Genomic DNA, 27,352 nt, shown 5'->3' with positions numbered 1-27,352 from the left:
TGAGCGATTTCAGGGCCATCATGGCATCTTGTTTTGTTTTGTTTGTGTCAATTTTGTTTGGTATCAAATTGCAACTTGTGGGCAGGTCAGATCCCTTGTATGGTATGGACTGTCACTTGTTGAATTTGGGGTGTCTGTGGCGGAGTGGTTAATGTCATTGACTTCAAACCACTTGTCGCTCACCACTGTGGGTTAGAATCTCGACAGTTAAACCCAATCAAACAAACTTGTTAAATTTTGAGAATGGGCTTGTAATTGAAACTGTATATTGTTGATTTCAAAAGTGCTGATATTTAAAAGTTCAGAAGTTTTGATATTTAAAATAAAAAACATAAAAAAAGAACAACAAAGACACCAGGTAGTTAAATACTATAGAGTAGTCAAACTGGAGATGTGCACTGGCTGGCCTTAAGTTAGTTATGGTTAAGAATGTATTTGCTACATATTCTGACATTTCTTGCTTTAGATAAAATAACAGCCTGTTTGTTTAAACTGTGCTGCATTATGTTGGAACATATTGTTAGGGTTTTATTACATGATTATAGTTTGTGGGAAAATGGCCATTTTTTTCACTTAATTGTGTAATAGTGACTAAAAATTTGGTTTCCTGACAATTTCCTATCACTTGCATTTATTTTGTGATTGACCTTTCAAAATTTTCATTTTTCCCATCAGGACCTTGGTGTACACAAAGTTGGTCATCTGAAGAGAATACAACATGGAATTAAAGAGCTGGTGAATAGAATGGCGGCCATGGAAAAATATTGCAACTATTAAATTTCTTTTTGCAACTGAATGTTTTTGTTTTGTTTTGTTTTTTGTAGGAAATGAACTTTGAAAAATACTTGTAATTTTAGTTTACAGAATATTTTTAAACATGTATATGCAAACTTTAAGACTTGAAAATGCTATTTTTTATTCAAGTTAACATTATTTTAAAGTACATAACCTTTTTAAAGGAAGAAAAACTTTTTTGATATCAATAATTGTTGTTTGATTTAATGAAAAATTAGAGCTGTTATAAATGTGAACTTGTTTCAGTTTAGAAACTTATGTAACATCTTTCTTTCAGGATTAAAGATTACTAAATATTTACATTGAACTAATTTTTTTATTTTATTAGAAACCTTTTTTCCCTACATGAGTTTTTTTTTTAAATATAAAATAAACAGTATAACTCTTGAAAAAATGCAACCCCCCAAAATAGACATTTTTAGGGTTCTGTTGTTTTGATGAATTTTATATAAATTAAGGAGACACATCTTTATGCAGCAATTGACCTATGGTTTACATAAGTCTTTTTCAAAATTAAATTTAATCTATCTTTTGTTTATATTAATGGATTTAGAGCTTTAATTACACTTGTGAACTATAAAGCAGGTTGTCTCATTACACTATTTATTCTCCCGTAAAAGATGTTGTGATGGTTAAAAGCTTTACATTTATTTTTTGGTGAAATGAAGAGTAATGTTGAAAGTTGCAGTTTGAGATACAAAATCTCTGACATTGAAAAAAAACATTGATGTGATTTTATTCCTCCAATATTGTATGTCATTTATTGATTTTTTATACAACTTTAAAAGAGTAGATTGGTAGATGTAGTATGTTTCGTAGATAGGAACTTTGTAATTTGTAAAGAAAAACAACAACAATTTATTTTTTATGAATGGTCATCTGTTTTTTTTATACATATATATAAAAGTTATCTACGAGTTTTGTAGACTGTGTTACCTGACATAGAATCGTCGCCTTACACGGGTACTACTGTATCTGTACACGGGTACTACTGTATCTGTACACGGGTACTACTGTATCTGTACACGGGTACTACTGTATCTGTACAGGGGTACTACTGTATCTGTACACGGGTACTACTGTATCTGTACACGGGTACTACTGTATCTGTACACGGGTACTACTGTATCTGTACAGGGGTACTACTGTATCTGTACACGGGTACTACTGTATCTGTACACGGGTACTACTGTATCTGTTCTCTCTTCTTTAAAATTTAGAATATTTTACCTTCTCTACAGCAAGTCTGAATATTGCTATTGTTTGTTAGATTCATGCTTGTATGGAAATTATCAAGTTAGATTTGTATTGTCAAAGGTCCTTTATTGGTGCTTCTGCATGTTGGAAATGATGCATGGTGGTGTATCTTACATGATCTGGAAAGTTGCCATAAGACTTACGCCATAAGTGTCTGTATGTGACATAAAAATATCAATATAAAAATCCTTCTCGACATGCTGATACAGTAGTAATTACGTAAGGTGACCAGACTGTCCTTGACCCTGCCTTTAACACGTTGTTAGTATTTTGTAATACTTTTTTGTAAAGTATTTTCTTATGATTCAACTAATGCCCATTACTCCTTTATTGTTTATATGTACTATACTTGTAAATTTTATTAGGCTTGAATATATCGAGCCTAATGAGTTTTTTCTTTTAAATAAATGGAAGTTGGTCTTTTGTGTCAAAATAAAAAAAAGAGCAAGAAAACAGTATGATAATGTATAATAATTATTTAACATTTTGAAAGGTATTTTTTGTCTCAAAAGGAATGTTTCAGAATTGTACTATGAAACTTACTTAACTTTTGTCTTTTAAAGACAAGGGTTAGAAAAATAAAAAACTAATAAATGCAATTGTCACTCGCACCACATTAGTAACCAATATTTTAATTCGTAAGTTACAAAATGTTTGACAAGGCTGTTAGCTTACTATTTCTGTCAACGAAGATATGTCTTAGTCCACATTTTTGAACAAATGATGTAGATCTGTGGGCATATTGTTTTTGTTTTTTTTGTCCAGTCTGTTGATAGACAGCTTTAACACCAGTCATTATACTTATAACATTAATGTTTAGACTTTAGACATAAAATATCTCTCAATTGGGCTTCTTTCTTATTTATTTATACATGACCTTGACCCTAAATGATATTGACCTCAGAATGGTATGTTTAAACTGTTATTTATGAATTGATTTATGACAGGGGCATAGGTATTATGTATCAATAACATTTAAAAATGGTGAAACAATGTATTGACTTGTGCTATCTCCACTTCAGCATTGTAAATAACAAAAAATATTTCATTTTGTTTTCAGATATTAGTGAATTTTTTATCGATTACGATTGTGACCATATAAATGCTTGTCTATGTGTGCTAACTGACCTTGACTTATCTTAAAGGTGATACTGTGTTCTTATCATTGCTCCGATGCATTTCAATTTGATGTTTATTATAGATCTATTTTTCTACAAGTATCTGAAAAAAATCTTTTTGTCAGTTGACATTATTTTGTATTTATTATGAAGATGTTGTTTTTTTTTCTGGGATTTATTTTTCATTGTTTTTTATTAATCATCTCAGATGTATGTTATTTTGATAACTATTCCATTTAATGTTTTCAGCATTAATAGATATGTCTGTCTGTTTGTGACTGTAAATATATGTGTGTGATGAGTGTAAAAGAAAAATTTATTAAATTTTGAGACAATTGTAAGATGCAATGCTCACTGTGCCACCACTATAGTGTTAATGAGACTAAAATCTAGCAAGATCAAATGTAAAGCTTACTTCATTTGTAGATCTCACCCTGCTGATGGAGTTGTTTCTGGTAATTGACCTGCTTTCAAATATTTAATGGTGTAATTTTAGCAGACAATACTATAAAGCTGTGGCAGACTGACCGCAGACGTGCAGCCTGGCATTGCTTAATACCAATGGTATAGCTGTAGGCAAATTATTGTAGATACTAAAATGCATGCAAAGAGTGACTAAAGAAATGCTTCTTTTGAAATGTGTCTGATGGGTTTAAACACTTAATAAAGTTAGTCTTACTTTCACCAAAGACTATATAGATGTCCTGGAGCTTTTTGGTATATATGATTATGTTTGCTAAGAAGGTGAGTTTTTTCATCGTATATTGTATTTTAATGTATAAAATGTCATGTTTGTTTGTTCTCTTATTTTCTTGCTTGAGATATTATTGTTATTATCACCTTCAATAAACTCATATGAAATGTAACATAAAAAGTATTATATCGCAAATTGTTTAAAGATATAAGCTGGACTTAGGTTGCTTTTCATTTTTTATGTTCTTTATTGTTAATTACAAAGGACGTGGGTTCGATCACTTATAATATTTTGTTGAAATGATTATTGAATCAACATTTAAATTAAAACAAGCGGGAGGGGCTTGATTTGAATAAATGTAATTATAGCAGATATATCTGTTGATATAATCCATAACAGCCAGTCAAGTAGTGATTATTTTTGAGGGAGGTTGGGTTTATATTGTTCAGTAATATATTAATTGTAACCCTTGTATCACTATTCTGTTGAACACTAAAATGGCAATGTTATTTGATATATATATTTGCACCTCTCGTTTGGAAGTCCCTTTGTTATAATATATTTTGAATTTTATATGCTAGTCTAGGAATCACTGTGTTCACATAAAATAATATATAATTGTATGTGTAACTTGTTGTTATACCTTTAAAATCTGTCTTAAAACATGTTTTAGAATATATATTCTTAAATGATATTTATTCTGTTGAAGGAAACTCAGGCTAGTTGTTTTTATGGAATGGGCATTTATTTATGTCTTTCTTTAAGATAATGGGTTTAAAGCAGATTTTAGTTTTAAAAAAAATAAGGAAAAATTGTTGTATTTCCACCAATCGTTTCATATAAATACAAAGTATCTACCCATGTACTGCCCTAGAATTAACATAAAAAACATCATGTATTACACCCATAATTTAGGTTAGTATAAGCCTTTTATGTGTATGTGCTGTTTTGAAGCACCCTTTTTATTGTATAATAACCTTTTCATTTTTCATCATTATATTTTCATAATATTTTATTTTGAAAACTAGTGTTCATATTTGTACCAGTCTGGTACTGTCTCTATTTTGTTCTAGGTGCTATGTGGTAGTCATTGTTTTCATATATAGGTGCAATATTAAACCATTTCATTTCCTACTTCTCTCACATCACACATGTCAGCCTTAACGTAAATCTTTTCTTTACTATTTATAGAGCTATGAAGTACACTTTTTTACATATTGTATATTTAAACATTTTAAATATGAAATCACTTTGTATATACACAAAAAATCTTGTGTTGCAAAGCAAAAGTTATAAATAATGACCATGCACCTTTTGTTATTATAAAACAGGTTGAAAAATGAAATCGTTTTGGTTTGTTTTAGTTTGGGCAAGGTCATTTGACTGCTTTGTAAATATATGTGGTTACACAGCTTAAAATTTTAGTGGTTTTAGATAAAACAAACACAATGCTTTTGACAATATTATGACTATATACAAAGAAAATAACGTGTAAAAGATTGATACTATTTATCAAATGATGCATCAAACAAACATCATCATAAAATGTGAGCCATCATAAACATTGTTAGGCCTCATTACAGCATTGTGAATAACTAGCAAAAAAGACAGTGATCATACCACTATAAAAGAGGTGGTGGTTATTTGCATGTTTTTCAAGAAATGTTTAGTCTATTCAATTCTTGGTGGTTTTCTTCCAAAGTTAATTTGTTAAATCTACCATTTGCTGGAGAGAAAGAAAAAAAACAACAACACATATTGTATTCTAATTTTGTTTTCAGTTTAAAACATTTTTGATTATTCTTACAGATATAATAACAATTATAATTCATTAAAATACCTATTCTATAGTGTTTTTAGCTCACCTGTCACAAAGTGACAGGGTGAGCTTTTGTGATCGCTTTTTGTCCAGCGTCTGGCCGTCCGTCCGTCCGTCGTCCGTCCGTCCGTAAACTTTTGCTTTAAATGACATCTCCTCATAAACCACAAGCCAATTTCATCCAAACTTCACAGGAATGTTCCTTTGGTGGTCACCTTTAAAAATTGTTCAAAGAATTTAATTCCATGCAGAACTCTGGTTGCCATGGCAACTGAAAGAAAAATCTTTAAATATCTTCTTTTAAACAACCCTAAGAGCTAGAGCTTAGATATTTGGCATGAAACATCTTCTAGTGAGTGTCTACCAAGTTTGTTCAAATAAAAGCCCTGGGGTCAAAATTGGCCCCGCCCTAGGGGGTCATTGATTTTCCCTATATGCATAAAGTAAAAACTTAAAAAATCTTCTTTTAAAGAACCCAAAGAGCTAGAGCTAAGATATTTGGCATGAAACATCTTCTAGTGAGTGTCTACCAAGTTTGTTCAAATAAAAGCCCTGGGGTCAAAATTGGCCCCACCCCGGGGGTCATTGATTTTCCCTATATGCATATAGTAAAAACTTAAAAAATCTTCTTTTAAAGAACCGTAAGAGCTAGAGCTTAGATATTTGGCATGAAACATCTTCTAGTGAATGTCTACCAAGTTTGTTCAAATAAAAGCCCTGGGGTCAAAATTGGCCCGGCCCCAGGGGGTCATTGATTTTCCCTATATGCATATAGTAAAAACTTAAAAAATCTTCTTTTAAAGAACCGTAAGAGCTAGAGCTAAGATATTAAGCATGAAACATCTTCTAGTGAGTGTCTACCAAGTTTGTTCAAATAAAAGCCCTGGGGTCAAAATTGGCCCTGCCCCAGGGGGTCATTGATTTTCCCTATATGCATATAGTAAAAACTAAAAAAAAACCTCTTTTAAAGAACCATAAGAGCTAGAGCTTAGATATTTGGCATGAAACGTCTTCTAGTGAATGTCTACCAATTTTTTCAAATAAAAGCCCTGGGGTCAAAATTGACCCCGCCCCAGGGGGTCATAGATTTTCCCTATATGCATATAGTAAAAACTTAAAAAATCTTCTTTTAAAGAACCCAAAGAGCTAGAGCTAAGATATTTAGCATGAAACATCTTCTAATGAGTGTCTACCAAGTTTGTTCAAATAAAAGCCCTGGGGTCAAAATTGGCCCGCCCCAAAAACTTAAAAAATCTTCTTTTAAAGAATTCAAAGAGCTAGAGCTAAGATATTTAGCATGAAACATGTTCTAATGGGTGTCTACCAAGTATGTTCAAATAAAAGCCCTGGGGTCAAAACTGGCCCGCCCGGGGGGGGGGGGTCATTGATTTTCCTTATATGTGTATAGCAAAAACTTAAAAATATTCTTTGAAAAAACCCAAATAGCTAGAGTTAAGATATTAAGCATGAAACATCTTTAAGTAAATATCTACAAAGTTTGTTCAAATAAAAGCCCTGGGGTCAAAACTGGCCCTGCCCCAGGGGTGTCATTGTTTTTAACTATATGTGTATAGTAAAAACTTTAAAAATCTTCTTTTAAAAAACCCAATGAGCTAGAACTTAGATGTTTAGCATGAAACATCTTCTTATGGGTGTCTACCAAGTCTGTTCAAATAAACAAATAAAAGCCCTTGGGTAAAAAAAGGCCTGGGGGTATGGGGGGGCCTATATACAGGTGAGCGACCTCAGGGCCATCATGGCCCTCTTGTTGTATTATTTTATTTCTCACATTGACGTTAGGGACAAAAATATATACATTGACATTAGAAACAAAAAATAACACAGCCAATAATGTACATATACATGTTGATGTGAGAGATACTGCTTGTTATGCTATAAATAAAAAATCTACGCATATGTCATGTATTTTACACATATGTAACAGCTGGACTGATTATATACTGCTAGTAAATAGTGAATTCTACTCGAGGTAGATGCATCAACATTGAATTTCTCGCTGAAAATTGTAGCATTAAACTTCTACACAGATCATTCATTTATGATTTCTAAACACATTGTTAATGAATTTCAGGCATGATTTTTCAATATTTCTCATTTGATATGTCATTGAAATGTTCAGTGTTATTTACATTTCTTTCTTTTGCTCTCGAGACTCTCTGGAAGCTTTGGGTGTTGTAAGTTCATCTGATAGAAAGTTCTTACCAATGAGTCTGCTGGTTCCAGAATATATGAGCTGCACCATGATAAAACCAACATAATGGGTTTGCGACCAGCATGGATCTAGACCAGCCTGCTCATCTGCACAGTCTGGTCAGGATCCATGCTGTTCGCTTACCAACCCTATTACAAGTAGAGAAACTGATAGCGAACAGCATGGATCCTGATCAGATTGCGCGGATGCGCAGGCTGGTCTGGATCCATGCTGGTCACAAACGCACTATGTTGGTTTTGTCATGACGCGACTCATATATGCAGAGTTCAATGTTCTTAACTCCATGTAATGAAACTATCCTGCTTTGTATTTAAAACAGTACATTTGAATTTCAAGGGATAACAGTAACAACATAACAAACTAACAGTTAGTTACTATAACGATAGGGTGTTATCAAGACTTCTATAATGTGGGCAAAGGCTAACCACATTTAGTTCCAGCACGTTAAGGGTTAATGAAAATAAAAAAGTCACCATTTGACTTGTGATTTTAAAACCAACAAAAGAAAATATATTGATTATATAGACATATTTTGCTTTGAATATACCAGGGAGTTATAACAAAATTGAGAGATAGTGAATAGATAGGACTTGAAGCTTTGAAATAAAATGTTTTTGTATTCATCGAGTAGGAGACCACACTTAACAGAGTTATCTTAGCATTTATATATATTATGATATTTCTTCTATTATTCACTGTTTTTATACTAATATATAGCTTACAAGGTATAATAATAGTATTTTTACAAGGTTTGTATTCATATGCCATAAACTTAATCATTCCAAAGAATCTATTTTTTCATTTTTTGTATACTGTATTTTTTGTCTCTTTTTGTACTGTTGTAAATTATTCGGTATGAATCGAAATTTGTAAGCGTGAGGATAATGGATGAATTTGTTTTTTGTTTTGTTTTTTTTTCTTTGTAAAAGTACTGATTTTCACTGGGCACGTGAAGTTAAGTTAATTATGCTGATTTTGGGCAGGGTTTTCAAATTTTCTTTATATTTGAAAGACCCTGGTTCGGGTAAACATGTAAAATAATTTATGATAATGTTGATTCTAGAAGAGGTTAATTGAGTTGTAATTTGATGGGACAATATGAAGTTTGGGGATTTGTAAGTAGAAGTATTTTTATGTAGCTCTTTTTGTGAGATTGAAAAGGCGATTCAACATCAGATTAAGGTGGAGTTGCATTTAGGAAAGACAATGAGTATGTTGTGATAGAGATTTGAATATTGGTTAATGGGTGTAAGGTAATAATGTATAAGATCTGTAAAAAGATTGATTTAAGGTAAAACTTATTGTTGCATCTGTGTTAATGTTTGTTGAGGGACACATGTTCGGTTAACCCGGGGATTAAATACAATTTTTGTATACTTTTTAAAATAAATCTTTAGTTCTTGATATTTTAAATCTGAAATTGGGATTGATAGATGGGATATTGCATGTTTATTTACATTTATATGTTTTGTTCATAAAGTTATACTTTGTATAAAGAAGAATCAAAAGAATATTTGATCACTGGAAAGGTTAACTGTGACAAGTATGTTACATCCACTGTTACTCTCCCTTGCACTTTATATTAAGAAAAAATAGTCCCTTATTGGCACAAATTCGAATAAGCTTTTCTTTATATTTCCATTATTCTTTTCACTTTGTTAAATTAGTACAAGACATTTGTTTTTTAAAAATAAGGAAATTTCACCATATTTTTTTAAACATTTTTTTAGTGCCACACTCTATTGCTTTTTGTCCTTATTTTTTCAACATGACATTTTCTTTTAGGGTTTGGGGTCCTTTATGTTTAAAGAAATGCACATGGTATAAATACTGATCATAATAGAAATTTAAAGAAAGGAAATTTTCAGTTTTTTTACTATAACAAATGATATGTTTAAACTGCTAAGCAATTTTTAAATTAAATAGAAAACAATTTTATTAAGGAAATGTTTGCCAGTTTTTAGCTCACCTGTCACAAAGTCACATGGCGAGCTTTTGTGATCACTTTTTTCTTCTGGTGTCCGTCCATCGTCTGTCCGTCCATAAACTTTTACTTTAAATGACATTTCCCCATAAACCTCTGAGCCAATTTCATTCAACCTTCACAGGTATGTTCCTTTGGTAGTCAACTTTTAAAGATTGTTCAAAGAATTTAATTCCATGCAGAACTTAAAAAACTTAAAAAATCATCTTTTAAAAAACCGAAAGAGCTAGAGCTTAAATCTTTGACATGAAACATCCTCTAGTCAGTGTCTACCAAGTTTGTTCAAATAAAAGCCATGGGGCCAAAATTGGCCCCGCCCTGGGGGTCATTGATTTTCCTTAGATGTATATAGTAAAAACTTAAAAATCTTCTTTGAAAAAAAACCAAATAGCTAGAGCTTAGATATTAATCATGAAACATCTTCTAGTTGGTGACTACCAAGTATGTTCAAATAAAATCCCAGGGGTCAAAATTGGTCCTGCGCCAGGGTGTCATTGTTTTTCCCTTTATGTATATAGTAAAAACTTAAAAAGTCTTCTTTTGAAAAACCCAAAGAGCTAGAGCTAAGATATTTAGCATGAAACATCTTCTAATGGGTGTCTACCAAGTTTGTTCAAATAAGGGCCCCTACCCAAGGATCATTGATTTTCCTTGTATGTGTATAGAAAAAAGATCTTATTTTAAAAAATAACCCAAAGAGCTAGAGTTTAGATACTAAGCATGAAATATCTTCTAGTGAGTGTCTACCAAGTTTATTCAAATATAAGCCCTGGGGTAAAAATTGGCCCCGCCCAGGATGGTCATACTTTTTCCCTATATGTGTATAGTAAAAACTTAAAAAATCTACTTTTAAAAACCCCAAAGAGCTAGAGCTTAGATGTTTATCAGGAAACATCTTCTAATGGGTGTATACCAAGTGTGTTCAAATAAAAGCCCTTGGGTTAAAATTGGCCTTGCCCCGGGGGCCTATATACAGGTGAGCAATTTCAGGGCCATCATGGACCTCTTGTTTACAAAAGTGAGTTATCCGAGAAATTGTGTGTATCTTTGACATGTACTACAATGTATTTTACAGCGAGTATGTTAGTGACACATTAAGTTGTTAAAGTTGCTAGAGTGTAAGGTTTCTATGCACATATAGGTGTAGCTATTGCACATATACACTTTTATACATGTAGATTTTGTCCAATTTACCCTGACACACACATTGTTTACACAGCCTTTTATAAAATCTCAATGATCATGTGACCATTTTCAACTTGTATGTCTACAGTTTAGTGTTCCTCATATTTTAATATAATTTCTATGTTGTTTAAAAAATAAATGAAAAATGTTCGATGTGTTGAGTTACATTGATGTGCTCCAAACGCCAAACACAATCCAGTAGTTAGGGGCTCCATGGCCGAATGATAAAGGTCGCGGGCTCAAAAGTATTTGCCCCTCATAGCTGTTCGAATCCCGTTTGGAACATTTGATACTTTCATGTGAGGGTTCTTTCCTGTGAGTTTTCGGAAGCTCCAGAGTTCTACTTAAATGCTCGATTGCGCAATGATATAAAACGAATATTGGGCACCTAAAATCATTTTCCAAAAGTGAGCTTGAAAGTCGCCGTATGCCCTTTACAGTGTTGATATGACATAATTTTTCCTACAAAACGAAGACATACTTGAAATTTGTATACTTTATTGGAGAACTTGTAAATACAACAAATGATAGTCCCCGTGAAGACTCGGGAGCTGCATGTATTTAAGATTTATGACAACAAAGGAGGAGAAAAAAGTTGACGTCGAAATAAGATATCAAAATTGCATTTGTGATTTGCAAAACCATATATCCGATTTCGAAAAATTGGATGATGTTGCATTTGATGTCGATTGTCCCATGCATTCTAAATACTTGTACGAGAAAAAAAAGCGATGGACCTTAATTCAACTCCTTTTTTTTGAATTTTTGAAAGAAAAATGAATGCCTGTTTTGTGTTCTAGGAAATACATGAACAAATATTATTTTATTTTTGTCACAAAATATCTTTCGTTATATATTTTGATTATTTTCAAATTGGTTTTTAGGCGCTCGGAAATAAATATCGACAGTACGAGCGCCGGCATATTCAAATTTATACATTTGTTAGTAAAAATGATAAATTCAGATTATTTATTCAAAACAAATCGCAACTAATCTGAATTTTCTAATGAATATATCACTACACAGGAACTCTGTAATATACATTATCTAATGGCATTTAAAACATTTTAATTACTAATATCTTTCTCATAAACAACCTGTTCTATGTACTGCTCTTTTCTTGTCCCGTTTGTTACCGCTTGTATTCCGAACTGCTCAAGTGTTGAATGTAACAAAGAAATGTCACACGCTGTTTTTGATGTATATACTCGTAAATTCACATGGTCCATACCAGTGTCATATATACGTTGTAAATGAAAACTTATATGATTCTCAATAGAACGAAAATCCAACCCAAAAATGTCCAAGTTGCAAGAAAGGTCTAAATCGTGGTGCGCTTTAAAGATAGTGCAAGCAGACAGCAATCCTTGTATTCGGCCAGTTTCATCAGTGTGTCCGTTTTTCAAATCATCAACTCTGGCTGTTTCACTTGTAATGTCCGAATAAAAGACTGTGTCTCGCCCTTTAAGTAAAGGAATATTAGCCGGTAAAAGACGAAACGGTACCCAGTCTACGAGAATACGTCCTTCTGGAAACAAATACTTAGAATAAGGAGATTGTAGAAATGCAACCGGAAAAGTCTCTAAAGCTTTGGCATGAGAGTTGAGTTTTGAAAGTTTGGACATCAGTTCTGTCATTTTGATTGACACATCGCTATTGGCGTATTCATACATATGTATTGCCTGCAAAATAAAGTTTTTTTTTATTTCTGGCTGTTATCCACTTCAAAAAGGTTGTATAATCACAAAAAATAATTTTGTTGTTGAAGACAAATGAAGATTTTGCAATAGCTAATACTGCACTATAATACCTGTACGTGTAGGCAAAATAAATTATTATTTTATGGATTAATGATTTTTTTTTGCTTTAAACATGTCTGCTTTATGTTACCATTAAAACTGTACCTTTGCTGCCACTGGTTTGTAGGTTTTTAAGAAACTATTCGATGGAGTTGTACTTTTAACAAGAGCATGTCGTTTAGTTTTACCACCAGCCCTTTGAACGGTCTCTATTTCTGATATAAAATGGCCATACAGATGCCTCCCTTGACGGCTAGGACTTACTCGACCTGCTCTTGTTACAATCGTTTCCCCATTGTCCACTACACAACAAGCTAAATATGCAATCTGAAAATAAAATGAAAGAGAGAAACAACCCAAAAATGAATGAACATATGAGTATAAGAAATCTAGAAATATTGAGGTATTTTAATATAAACGTTTCGCTACCAAACTCTTAAAAATGCTAGCTTTAGTGGTATTTTGATATTTTATCAGAAGTTAACTCGTAATCAGTGAATGCATCTATAAACATCTACGTTTGAAAACCGCCTTTATGATGCGGAAAACTATATTGTTTTCTGGCCACATATGGATTTAAGTGTTTCTTATCTAAAGTGCGAAACCAAAAGCTATGCACAAATCCTTAATTTAATTAGAGATATGCTTTAGATAATTTTTGAAGTTAAGTTGGTCTTTAACATGATATTTATTTTCGAATTGAAAACACTCACAATTTTATCATTCTCCATGTAGATGTATGGCGTCACGTGGTCGCTGGTTTGAAAGTGATCATAATAGTCAGGTAGGTAATCCAGTCCATCATAAACGTTTTTATGAATTTCTAACACAGCTTGTTTATCCTCTGGTGTTGTCTCTCTAAGGCGGTAAACATAATCCATCTTCTATTTTAACACGCGAAGTTCCAAATAATGCCAGTTTTAATTTAAACCCACAAGACTTGGTATACTCCTGATAGATGTCATCTTGGTCATGTTAAAGTTTATAGACAGATTAAATGTGTATAAATTATGCTACTGCTATCATTTATCTATCTCTGCATATATGTATACCGCTTAGATACAGCAGTGTGTATTTAAAAATTCAGAAAGATAAAGTTAAGTCTGGTAGTGTAAATTTCGTTGTCTTGATTGTGAAGATCAGGGCATACCTCGTATATTAATATTTAAGAGCAGATAATAATGTTAACTGCGAGGACTGGTTGATGATTAATTGGCCTCCTACATAAAAATTTGATTTTCGGTACTCTTTTCCAACATCGTTCCTTTCATAATATACATGTACGAGTATATACTTTACCAGTCATGGTAATGGACCTCGATGCCACTTATAATGGTCATTTAAATGATTTTTGAAAGTCTTCCACTGCATGTATACATCATGAAAACATTTTTAAAAAAACCTCATATGCAGAAGTGTGGCCTTTAACGACAACCTGTTGGCTGCGGTCAGACAGGAAGCTCTCGATCCAGCTTCTGAATGTCCCTCTGATGCCATAGTGATCCACCTTGGAAAGGAGTCGTTGGATAGGCACAACGTCGAACGTCTTACTGAAGTCTAGTAGTATGGCATCTACTTGTTCCCCTTGATCCAAGGCTGATGACATGTCTTGAAGAGTGAGAAGAAGCTGTCTTTCAGTTGAGCGTTGTTTTCTAAATCCATGTTGTTGGATGTTGTGGTGGTCAAGATGTTTCATAATTTGGCTATGTAGGATGTGTTCTAGGAGTTTGCTGCATACTGATGTGAGGGAGATGGGCTTGTAGTTGGCGGGGTTGCTGCGGTCACCTTTTTTGAAGATGATACATTTGCCTTCTTCCAGGTTGAAGGTGCCATTCCTTGTTGCAGAGAGCCGTTGATCAAGAGGGTGAGAGCCGGAGTAATGTCTTCGGCATAGTCCTTCAGGAATTCAAGACTCTCCCACCCAAAAACGGGTCTAAAACATTAACATATTTGTTCACAGTAAATTATTATGTAAACTTTGTTGTTTCCATGAGATAAACAGCTTGACATTTTCTTCTTTTTCTCTCTCTTTTTATAGACATCATTTTCTATGATATATTGTGCAGCAATCGATTGCAGGATAAAAGAATTACTAAGCACAGAATTGTTCTATCCGCAACTTTTTGATCTACTTGCAACCAGTTAACAGTTTCTTTTATAATTATGTCCAAAAATATTTGGGAGACATACTGTTTTTGCCTTCACCGTCTGTCCGTCCGTTAGGTTGTCCGTCTGTCCGCATTTAGCTTGTCCGGCTTTCACATGACAAACTGCTGGTGGGGCATCAACCAAACATTACAGTGGTGATTAGTACCATCCCTAGTTGTGCATATCGCCAGTACCTTCCTCTTCGCTGCACAAAATAGCCTCCAGAGTTAAAAATAGAAAAGTTTTATTCGGATTTCACATGTCAAACTATTGGTGGGATTTCAACCAACTTCACAGGAGTGGTCAGTATCATCCCTTGTTGTGCATATTGCCAGGACGTTCTGCTTTGCTGCACAACAAAGCTGATTGAGCTTTAAACACAGAAAAAATCTTGCCCGGCCTTCACTTTCAAACTGCTGGTGGGTTTTCAACTCAAATATTTCAGTACCATACCCTAGTTAAATGCTTACTCCCACGGGACAGTCTATCCTCTCTTCGCTGCACAAAATGCGCACCAGTAGCATAATAAATAAAAGAAAAGCCTCTTAGTGCCGGCTTCACACCTCAACCTAAATCAGTTACTGGGGAGTGATCAAAGCTAACATTGATCTCAGAAATATTAATTAAATATTAAAAACCACTTTTTTATTTTTGCTTGTAGTAAACGCCAAATACCCTCAGAATTGTCTTCAAGTTGATACCTTCAAAACTACCGACAATGCAAATTTCTCTTTTTTTTTCTTTTTTTTCCCTGCCACATTATATCGCCAATTGATGATGAAAAACAATGCAGCTTGATACCAGAATGTATTGACTTTTACACAATCGAGTTAACAGGAACTTAATTAGTTATTATTTTAACAGAAAACAGAAAAAAAACTTTCTATTGCCACATATTTTTTCGCGATGTATTTTTTTGATTGCTCTTCAACATGTACGACAGAAAGCCATTTTCATTTTATGAAATAACACTGATACAGAGATTATGAATAAAGAAAATACGTGCAAAAATGATGACGAGATTTGTCACTAAAACGGCATGATGATCTGATGCCTTAAGGGCTTAAAAAATCTTGAAAAAACTTATCAATCACACGTTTAATGTGAAGCGTTGCCTAATGCAACACATTTCCCGCCCTGCTTTTTTGTTGTTCCCAACCACCCGTTGTACAGGTCAACAATAATCACTGAGAGGTTTCAGCTGTCTGAAGAGATCAAAACTGAGAACAGATTACCACAGTTAGAGGTTTTCAAATGTCGATGGCAGTAGAGAAATGGAAAAAGCTAGACAAATAGTCAGACTGTTTTTGATAAAGAAATAACATATAAAAACCTACAAACTGATGAAAAATAATACATGTACAAAAATAAAGAAATAGTTATCCTATGAAAAGGTTGTTTGTTTCTTTCTTTTAAAACAGCCAGGCAACAGCATTTTGAATCTTCAACTGTAAACTTTAATGACATGCAGAAGGGGACAACCCCCAAAATCACACAACCCTTAGCTTTATACACATGTAGCGCTAAAATGAAATCCTAAGGATGAATAAAATTTAAGGGAATCTCTGAAATTAAAACATGTGGGAGGAGCTTAATTTGAATAAATGTAAATATAGCAGATATGAAATATGTTGATCCATTTAAGTTCTATTTTATTGACGGAGGTTGGGTTTATATTGTTCAGTAATACCCTGTTGAACACTTAAATTATATATTATGTATATTTGCACTTCTCGTTTTGACGTCCCTTATTTTATAGATATTTTGAATTTTTATGCTAGTCTAAGAATCACTGTGTTCACAACAAATTATATTAAATTGTATGTGTTACTTGTTTTTATACCTTTAAAATCTGTCTTAAAACATGTTTTAGAATATATGTTCTTAAATGATATTTATTCTGATGAAGGAAACTCAGCCTAGCTGTTTTATAGAATGATCATTTATTTATGTCTTTCTTTAAGATAATGGGTATAAAGCAGATTTTAGTTTTTAAAAATGAGCGTAAAAACTCGTATTTTCACCAGTCATTTCGTATAGATACAAAGTACCTACCTATGTACTGCCCTAGCATTAACATAAAACATGTATTACACCCATAATTTAGGTAAGTGTAAGCCTTTTATGTGTATGTGCTGTTTTGAAGCACCCTTATTATTGTATAATATCCTTTTCATCTTTCATCTTTAAATTTGCATAATATTTTATTTTGAAAACTAGTGTTCATATTTGTACCAGTCTGGTACTGTCTCTATTTTGTTCTAGATGCTATGTGGTAGTAATAGTTCCGATATTAAACCATTTCATTTCCTACTTTCACATCACACATGTCGGCCTAAACGTAATTTTTTCTCTACAGTACTATTTATAAAGCTAAGAAGTACACTTTTTTACATATTGTATATTTAAACATGTTAAATATGAAATCACTTTGTATGTACACAAAAAATCTTGTGTTGCAAAGCAAAAGTTACAGTATAAAGAATGAAGCATGCATCTTTTGTTATTATAAAACAGGTTGAAAAATGAAATCGTTTTGGTTTGTTTTAGTTTGGGCAAGGTCATTTGACTGCTTTGTAAATATATGTGGTTACAAAGCTTGAAATTTTAGTTATTTTAGATAATCACAACGCATTTGAAAATGTTGTGACTATATACAAAGAAAAAAAAACGTGTAAAAGACTGACACTATTCATAAAATTAATAATCTTTAACAAGCATCAAACAAACATCAACATATAATGTGTGCCATAAACATCGGTAGGCCTCATTACAGCATTGTGTATAACTAGCAATAAAGACAGTGATCATACCACTATAAAAGAGGTGGTGGTTATTTGCATGTTGTTCAAGCAATGTTCAGTCTATTCAATTCTATATGGCTTTTTCCAATGTTAATTTGTTAAATCTACCATTTTGTTAAAAAAAGATCAACAACATATATTGTATTCTAATTTTGTTTTCAGTTTGAAACAATTTTAATTATTCTTTACAGATATAATAACAATTATAATAAATATACCTATGCTATAGTGTTTTTGTATTTATATTTTATTTATCACCTTGACATTAGAGACAAAAACAACACAATTATTGATATAAATTGACATAAGAAACAAAAAATAACGAAACCATTGATGTACATATACATGTTGATGTGAGGGATACTGCTTGTTATGCTATAAATAAAATATCTACGCATATGTCATGTAATTTACACATATGTAACAGCTGGACTGATTATATACTGCTAGTAAATGGTGAATTCTACTCGAGGTAGATGCATCAACATTGAATTTCTCGCTGAAAATTGTAGCATTAAACTTCTACACAGATCATTCATTTATAATTTTTAAACACACTGTTAATGAATTTCAGGCATGATTTTTCAATATTTCTCATTTGATATGTCAATGAAATGTTCAATGTTATTTACATTTCTTTCTATTTCTTGAGAGACTCTCTATGGAGCAGAATTAGGGTATTTATTCACTTGACTCCTTGTTGTTTTCATTTGCATAAGTTTAAATCATATTCCTACAAATTTGATTCATCTATGAGTAAATCAAAGTTCTTTACTTAAATATTTATTTATTCTTTCTTACTATGTTTATAGTAAGTTGTAATATTCTAAAGTCATTGCCAGTAAATCATCTTAATTCGTTTAATTTAATATTAGATACCAATAAATTACTTTTTGTTTTAAACATGTGCTATTTCTACTTATTTAAAAGAAAGTGTGTTTTCTCGAACTTGTTTCTTACAAATGTATTTGTGCAACTCTTATTCTCATTCGATTCACATTGAAAATAATTTGTATGTAGAGGCTATAAGAATTGTTGTTATAGAGATTTATCCATATTCTAACTTTATGAAATTATTAACATTAAACAACCTTTAGCGAAATAAAACTGACTCATTTTAATAAGAAGAACAGCAGAACAAAAAAAAACAACTAGAAACCACGTGATTAATATTTGCTTTCTGTGTCCTAGCGCAAAATCGTATTGACGGGAGATAACTCATGTATCGCTTCGGTATTTTCCGTGAGCACAAGGTGTCAGGATACAATGCTATTCGGCAATTTAATCCAAGTTTATAGGTAGCACACCACAGTAATGTAAGACACAGCTTCGAATGGCCAGGGAGGATTTCTTGGTTAGATTTAACCTTTTACCCCATGAGCATATTATGAAAAATGGCAGTTTTCATTGAAAAGCCTCCTGTTACAAGTTCAAACTGCTATAAAACTTTAAAAAATGCTTCAATACTGATGAAACTTGGCACACATGTTGACTGTACCATGGCCTCTGTAACAGCATGAATCGTAAATTTTCTGTTACCATGGCAACGGGGAACGTCTCAAAATCACTATTTTGCATTGTTTTTTTCCCATCAAAACTGATTTCAAAGTGCTGCAACTTCTCAATGAATTAAGATAGAGTAAAAGGCTTTTCAGCGTCGGTTACTAGTTACCCTGGGATCGACCTACCGCCACCTTCTAACCCTCCCAAACAGAAGGGGGCGCATCCCCCTTCTGGCAACCCCCTGATGTACTATTTTGATAGGGGCGCGTCGAAAAGTGGTCACTTTTTAACAACATTTCTCAAATAAAAACAGTGTTGGGGCCTAAATAGGGATTTTTTTCACCGTTTGAGGTCTCAAAAAGGAGGGGGGGGGGGGGCAAAAAGCTGTCAAAATACGTCTATAAGGGAAAAAGGTTAAATGACTGGTTGTCTTTAAAGTGCATTTTCAGCAATGTGATCACTTGCAAATTCGAAAACATGGCCAGAAATCACATGCTGTTGGTTATAGATGTCAAGGCCGCCATTTTTTGTAAACATTGCTTTTAAACAGCATGCACGGTAAAAACAAGTCATTTTCAGGGGGTATAAACTATTAGCAGTATTAAAAAAATCTACAAGGTTGAGCACCAGTTTCTTTGTGATATTTTGCATGTAAAGGGAGTTGCTAAAGCAGAGACGGTGTTCCTTTAGCCTCTTTTTTGCCAGAGGGACGAAATGTGTTGTTTTGGGGATCGGGCCACTGTAGATTTTGGGCTTGAACGGAATGAATTGCAACTTTTTCGACTGCCTGCCTATTGCAAATGGGATGATTTTTTTTGTAGATTTGCAATCTTATGTCATATATGTTCTCAACAAAATGTGTTTTCTTTTTCCATGGCCGGTTGTGTAGTTTGGTATCAGAATTATTAGACGTACATGTATTGCTTGAAGGACATGGACGACAGAAACTTGAAATTAACTGTGGAGTGCTACCCTGGATTTCGTGGATTTTTTGAAGAGAATATTTCAATGGTTACACCGTCAGAAATTACGGACTTGTACGGAAATATTGGTTCCCGGCCAGATGTATAAATTTAAATTTCAATGAAATTTCGTGTTCGTGTTATTGCAGTTCGTATTTGTCTAGATGCATTCGTATAGATTTTATTTCATTGTTATGTAACCCACTTTGTATTCTTAAAAGGAAGGACGTTCATGATCATAGGTTAAAACTAAATTATTCAAATAAAAAAGGAAGAAGTATGCAACATAATATCTAATCACGTAGTTTAAACAAGAAGTCGAAACAATTGATCCTTACATTCTGCAGTGTCAAAATACAAATGTTTAACTGGCAATTAAAAAGTAGCAATTAAACTTGTTTAAATCAATTTAAATTTATATGATTATAGATAAGAATTTAATGAATACGAATATAAATAAGATAAATAGAAATTGAAAGATAATCAGTAAATAAATACCCAAATTCTGCTCCATAACTCTCTGCTTACCAACCCTATAACAAGTAGAGAAACTGATAGCGAACAGCATGGATCCTGATCATACTGCCCGGATGCGCAGGCTGGTCTGGATCCATGCTGGTCACAAACGGACTATGTTGGTTTTGTCATGACGCGACTCAATTATATACAGAGTTCAATGTTCTTAACTCCATGTAATAAAAATATCCTGCTTTGTATGTAGAACAGTACAATTGAATTTTAAGGGATAACAGTAACAACATAACAAACTAACAATTAGTTACTACAATGATAGGGTGTTATCAAGGCTTCTATAATGTGGGCAAAGGCTAACCACATTTAGTTCCAGCACGTTAAGGGTTAATGAAGATAAAAAAGTCACCATTTGACTTGTGATTTTAAAACCAACAAAAGAAAATATATTGATTATATAGTCATATTTTTGCTTTGAATATACCAGGGAGTTATAAAAAATGAGAGATAGTTAATAGATAGGACTTAAAGCTTTGAAATTAAATGTTTTTGTAGTCATCAAGTGGGAGACCACACTTTATTAGGTTTTCTTAGCATTTATATATATCATGATATTTCTTCTATTATTCACTGTTTTATACTAATATATAGCTTGCAAGGTATAATAATAGTATTTTTACAAGGTTTGTATTCATATGCCATAAACTGAATCATTCCAAAAAATCAATTTTTTCATTTTTTGTATACTGTATTTTTGTCTCTCTTTGTACTGTTGTAAATTATTCGGTATGAATCGAAATTTGTAAGCTTGAGGATAATGGATGAATTTGTTTTTTGGTTTGTTTTGTTTTCTTTGTAAAAGTACTGGGCACGTGAAGTTAAGTTAATTAAGCTGATTTTGGCAAGGGTTTTCAAATTTTCGTATATTTGAAAGACCCTGGTTCGGGTAAACTAGTAAAATAATTTATGATAATGTGGATTCTAGTAGAGGTTAATTGAGTTGTAATTTGATGGGAAAATATGAAGTTTTGGGATTTGTAAGTAGAAATATATTTATGTAGCTCTATTTTCTATTTGTGAAGTTGAAAAGGCGATTCAACAGCAGAATAAGGTAAAGTTGCATTTAGGAAAGACAAAGAGTATGTTTTGATAGAGATTTAAATATTGGTTAATGGGTGTAAGATTATGTCTAAAATCGGTAAAAGATGATTTTAAGTAAACAAATCTTGTTGCATCTGTGTTAATGTTTGTTGAGGGACACATGTTCGGTTTACCTGGGGATTAAATACAATTTTTGTATACTTTTTAAAATAAATCTTTTAGTCCTTGATATTTTAAATCTGAAATTGGGAATTATAGATGGGATATTGCATTTTTATTTGCATTTATATGTTTTGTTCAAAAAGTTATACTTTGTATAAAGAAGAATCAAGAGAATATTTGATCACTTAAAAGGTTAACTGTGACAAGTTCTTTAGTATGTTACATCCACTGTTACTCTCCCTTACACTCTGTAGTAAAAAAAAATAGTTCCTAATTGGTTCAAATTCGAATAAGCTTTTCTTTATATTTCCTTTATTCTTTTCACATTGTTAAATAGTACAAGGCATTTATTTTTCAAACATAAGGAAATTTCACCATATTTTTTTTACATTTATTATAGTGCCTCACTTTTTGCTTTTTGTCCTTATTTGTGGTCCTTATGTCTAAATAAATGCACGTAATAAAAATACTGATCATAATAAAAACTGAAAGAAAGGAGATTTTCGGTTTTTTACTATGACAAATTATAGTTTTTTACTTTAACAAATTATATGTTTAAACTGCTTAGCAATATTTAAATCAAATAGAAAACAATTTTATTGAGGAAATGTTACAAAGTGACAGGGTGAACTTTTGTGATCGCTTTTATCTTCCTGTATCCGTCCATCGTCCGTCAGTAAACTTTTAATTTAAATGACATCTCCTCATAAACCTCTGACCCAATTTCATCCAAACTTCAGAGAAATGTTCTATTGCTAGTCAACTTTTAAAGATTGTTCAAAGAATTTAATTCCATGTAGAACTTAGAGCTTAAATATTAATCATAAAACATCTTCTAGTGCGTGACTACCAAGTGTGTTCAAATAAAATCCATGTGGTCAAAATTGGGCATGCGCCAGGGGGGTCATTGTTTTTTCCTTTATGTATATTGTAAAAACTTAAAAAGTCTTCTTTTGAATAATCCAAAGAGCTAGAGGTTAGATCTTCATCATGAAACATCTTCTAATAGGTGTCTTCCAAGTTTGTTCAAATAAAAGCCCTTGGGTCAAAATTGGCCTCGTCTCGGGGGCCTATATTCAAGTGAGCGATTTCAGGGCCACTCTTGTTTACAAAAGTGAGTTATCCTAGAAATTTTGTGTATCTTTGACATGTACTGCAATGTATTTTACAGTGTGTATGTTAGTGACACATTAAGTTGTTAAAATTGCTGGAGTGTAAGGTTTCTATGCACATCTAGGTGTAGCTATTGCACATACACACTTTTATGCATGTACATTTTGTCCAATGTACCCTGACACACACATTGTTTACACAGCCTTTTATCACATCTCAATGTGATCTCATGTGACTATTTTCAACTTGTATGTCTACAGTTTAGTGTTCCTCATATTTTAATATAATTTCTATGTTGTTTAAAAAATAAATGAAAAATGGTTAATGTGTTAAGATACATTGATGAGCTCCATATGCCAAATATAATCCAGTAGTTAGAGGCTCCATGGCCGAATGATTAAGGTCGCCGGCTCCAAACTACTTGCCCCTCATAGCTATTCGGATCCCGTCAATAACATTAGATACTTTCATGTGAGGACTCTTTCCTGCGAGTTTTAGGAAGCTCCATAGTTCTACTTAGGTTTTCCATAGTGCAATGATGTAATACGGATATTGGGCACCTAAAATAATTTTCCAAAAGTGAAATTGAAAGTCGTCATATGCCCTTTACAGTGTTGGTATGACTTAATTTTTCCAACAAAACGAAGACATACTTGAAATTGGTATACTTTATTGGAGAACTTGAAAATGATAGTCCCCGTGACGACTCAGGAGCTGCATTTATTTATGAATACAAAGGAGGAGAAAATAGTTGACGTCGAAGTAAGATATGAAAATAATTGTGATTTGCAAAACCATATATCCCGATTTCGAAAAAATGGATGATGAGAGAAAAAAAAAGCGATGGAGCTTAATTCAACTTCTATTTTGAATTTTTAAAAGAAAAATGAATTCATGTTTTGTGAATTCATGTTTTGTATTTAAGGAAATACATGAACAAGTATCAATTTATTGTCGTCAAAAGTTCTTTCGTAATATATTTTGATTATTTTCAAATTTTTTTAGTTGCTCGGAAATAAATATCGACAGTACGAGCGCCGGCATATTCAGATTTATACTTTCGTAAGTAAAATTGGTAAATTCAGAAGATTAATTATTGAAAAAAAATCACAACTAATCTGAATTTTTTAATATATCATTATATAGGAACTCTGTAATATACATTATCTAATGAGATTTTAAACATTTTAAATACTGATATCTTTCTCATAAACAACTTGTTCTATGTACTGCTCTTCTCTTGTCCTGTTTGTTACCGCTTGTATTCCGAACTGCTCAAGTGTTGAATGTAACAAAGAAATGTCGCATGCTGTTTTTGATGTATATACTCGTAAATTCACATTGTCCATACCAGTGTCATTTATACGTTGTAAATGAAAAATCATATGATTCTCAATAGTTCGAAAATCCAACCCAAAAATATCCAAGTTGCAGGAAAGGTCGAACTTTTGTTGCGCTTTAAAAATAGTGCAAGCAGACAGCAAACCTTGTATTCGACCAGTGTCATCAGTGTGCTCGTTTTTCAAATCATCAACTTTTGCTGTTTCACTTGTAATGTCCGAATAAAAGACTGTGTCCCGCCCTTTAAGTAAAGGAACATTAGTCGATGAAAGACGAAATGGTACCCAGTCTACGATAATACGTTCTTCCGGAAATAAATACTTAGAATAAGGATATTGTAGAAATTCAACCGGAAAAGTCTCAAACGTTTTGGCATGAGAGTTGAGCTTTGAAAATTTGGATATAAACTCTGCCGTTTTAATTGACACAACACTATTGGCATATTCATACATATGTATTGCCTGCAAAATAAAGTTTTTCATTTCTGGCTGTTATGTTTATCTAGATCAATAAGGATATGTTTAGCTATTGTCTAACCAAAACATTGATTTTTGTTGTTAAAGGGAGACACAGGCAAAATTTTCATTTTTTAGTTTTGATTTTTTCATTCATTATTCTGAAAATGCCCTCAAAATGAATATAATAGACAGTCAAAGGAACAAAACTTTTCTCCATATAAAGAATAATAAGGTGGTTTCCTAACTTAACCGCGTGGGTCAGGTTAGAGCGCTAGGATTTCACAATAGTTGTCAAAGTGAACTCTGGAAACGTTAAAGAACATGTCAAATGAATGACTTAGACTTGTTTCAATCATCAATTTCCACAATATCTGTTAATGTAACTTCAAGGGTTTGTTCAAGTCACGTGACTTATATTAAAACTATTTGGTGATTCTATTCGGGTCTAAATTTTGTTCAACCTAAATAGATATATTTACGGCTCAAACCCAAAATATATAGAATATAAACAGAAATTTATGCTGAAACTTCAAGAAATGTCATTTTAGCGTATTTTGAGTGCATAATATTATCATTTTGATATTTTTGTCATTATTTTGCCTGTATATCCCTTTAATAGATTTGAAGATAAATGAAGCTTTTGCAATAGCTAATATTGCAATATAATAAGCAAAGATAAAATATTATTTTGAATGCTTTTATTATTTTATTATTTTGCTTTTAACAGTTTTATATTACCATTAAGACTGTACCTTTGCAGCCACTGGTTTGTAGAATTTTAAGAAACTATTCGATGGTGTTGTAATTTTAACAAGAGCATGTCGTTTAGTTTTACCACCAGCCCTATGAACGGTCTCTATTTCTGATATAAAATGGCCATACAGATGCCTCCCTTGACGGCTAGGACTTACTCGACCTGCTCTTGTTACAATCGTTTCTCCATTGTCCACTACACTGCAAGCTAAATATGCAATCTGAAAACAATGACAGATAAAGCAACCCAAATCTGAATGAAAATGAATGAAAATGAGTACAAGAAATCTAAAAATATTGAGATATTCTAATATAAACATTTCGCTACGTAACTATAAAAATGCTAGCTTTAGTGTTTTTTTATATTCTATCACAAGTTAACCTGTAATCAGTGAATGCATCTATAAATATCTGCGTTTAAAAACCGCCTTTTATGATGGGGAAAACTGTATTGTTTTCTGGCCACATATGGATTTAAGTGTTTCTTATCTAGAGAATTAAAGTGCGAAACCAAAAGTAATTCACAGATATACTTTAGATATACTGATAAGTTAAGTTGTTCTTTAACATGATAATTTTTATTCGATTTGATAATACTCACAATTTCATCATTCTCCATGTAGACGTATGACGTCACATGATCGCTGGTTTGAAAGTGATCATAATATTCAGGTAGGTAATCCAGTCCATCATAAACGTTTTTATGAATTTCTAACACAGCTTGTTTATCCTCTGGTGTTGACTCTCTAATGCGGTAAACATAATTCATCTTCTATTTTAACACGTGAAGTTTCAAAAAATAGTTTTAATTTAAACCCACAAGACTTGGTATACTCCCGATAGATGTCCTTTTGCTATTGTAAAAGTTTAAAGATATTTTCAATGTGTATAAATTATGCTACTGATCATTTATCTATCTCCGCATATATGCGTTCCGCTTAGATACAGCAGTGTGTATTTTAACATTGAGAAAAATAAAGTTGAGTTTCGTAGTGTAAATTTCATCATAGGACCTCTGGAACAGGACCGCATATTGCGGCGCATAAATCCAAGTCCGTACCGGCTTTACATATTGTTTGTCCGACCTTTGAATATCTTCATATTATGCGAGTGGATGGTCTAAAATATATATCTAACTCAAAACGTACATGTAAACAAACATGTAGATATTTATTGTTTTGTTTATCATTAGCCAAAAAGTACAAATGTATGAAATACTACATTGAGTTGATGTCAGCAATATGATCATTTGGTAGGTCATCATTATTTGTTAAGAAAAGTGAGCATGTCCTTAATTTGGTCAATTTTCAATTCACATTTAGAGAGCCTGTAAGTTTTACATAAAGGCACGTGTGATGCATCTTGACTATTCCTTTAGATTTGGTGCCATTGGAGGTAAATGATATATGGCCTGTCACATGAGAAAACTAACAAAGTGCAAAATTTTCACCTTTTTACTGTTTACAATTTTATGGAAATACAATAATTCCCACTTGCTAAGGTACAATGTTCATAGATCTTTTCGGTATTTAAAAGGTTTTTAAATATAAGCTCAAAATCGAAACGTCAAAATAAGATAAAGGAAATGGAGTAAAGATCAAACAAAAGTAAAACAAACATTGCAAAATAGTACATTTATCATATAAATTTGT

General features: G+C 32.4%; 3 protein-coding genes across 10 annotated transcripts in view; 1 reads left to right on the top strand and 2 right to left on the bottom strand.

Moving 5' to 3' along the window:
• The window catches only part of LOC132735798 (diacylglycerol kinase delta-like), an 88,315-nt gene extending 77,080 nt beyond the window's left edge, over window positions 1-11,235 (top strand). For all 8 annotated transcript variants that reach the window (XM_060722794.1, XM_060722795.1, XM_060722793.1 and 5 more), the window contains one exon: window positions 676-11,235. In XM_060722794.1, coding sequence (XP_060578777.1) covers window positions 676-777 — 102 coding nt within the window. In that variant the 3' untranslated portion in view covers window positions 778-11,235. The remainder of the gene's footprint in view (window positions 1-675) is intronic.
• Window positions 11,236-11,872: 637 nt separating this feature from the next.
• LOC132735797 (histidine N-acetyltransferase-like) lies at window positions 11,873-13,965 on the bottom strand. Its single transcript, XM_060722792.1, has 3 exons — window positions 13,598-13,965; window positions 12,990-13,211; window positions 11,873-12,767 (listed from the first exon to the last, which is right to left on the bottom strand). The coding sequence occupies exons 1-3, from the start codon at window positions 13,763-13,765 to the stop codon at window positions 12,153-12,155; spliced, it is 1,005 nt and encodes a 334-aa protein (XP_060578775.1). The 5' UTR covers window positions 13,766-13,965; the 3' UTR covers window positions 11,873-12,152.
• Window positions 13,966-24,262: 10,297 nt separating this feature from the next.
• Window positions 24,263-26,778, bottom strand: LOC132735800 (histidine N-acetyltransferase-like). The gene is made up of 3 exons (XM_060722802.1): window positions 26,302-26,778; window positions 25,700-25,921; window positions 24,263-24,950 (listed from the first exon to the last, which is right to left on the bottom strand). The coding sequence occupies exons 1-3, from the start codon at window positions 26,467-26,469 to the stop codon at window positions 24,336-24,338; spliced, it is 1,005 nt and encodes a 334-aa protein (XP_060578785.1). The 5' UTR covers window positions 26,470-26,778; the 3' UTR covers window positions 24,263-24,335.
• Window positions 26,779-27,352: the final 574 nt, after the last annotated feature.

The sequence above is a fragment of the Ruditapes philippinarum genome, unplaced genomic scaffold, assembly GCF_026571515.1.
Source record: "Ruditapes philippinarum isolate M1 unplaced genomic scaffold, ASM2657151v2 ctg2796_1_1_1_1, whole genome shotgun sequence".
Lineage (NCBI taxonomy): Eukaryota > Metazoa > Mollusca > Bivalvia > Venerida > Veneridae > Ruditapes > Ruditapes philippinarum.
This window is presented reverse-complemented; position numbering and strand designations above follow the sequence as displayed.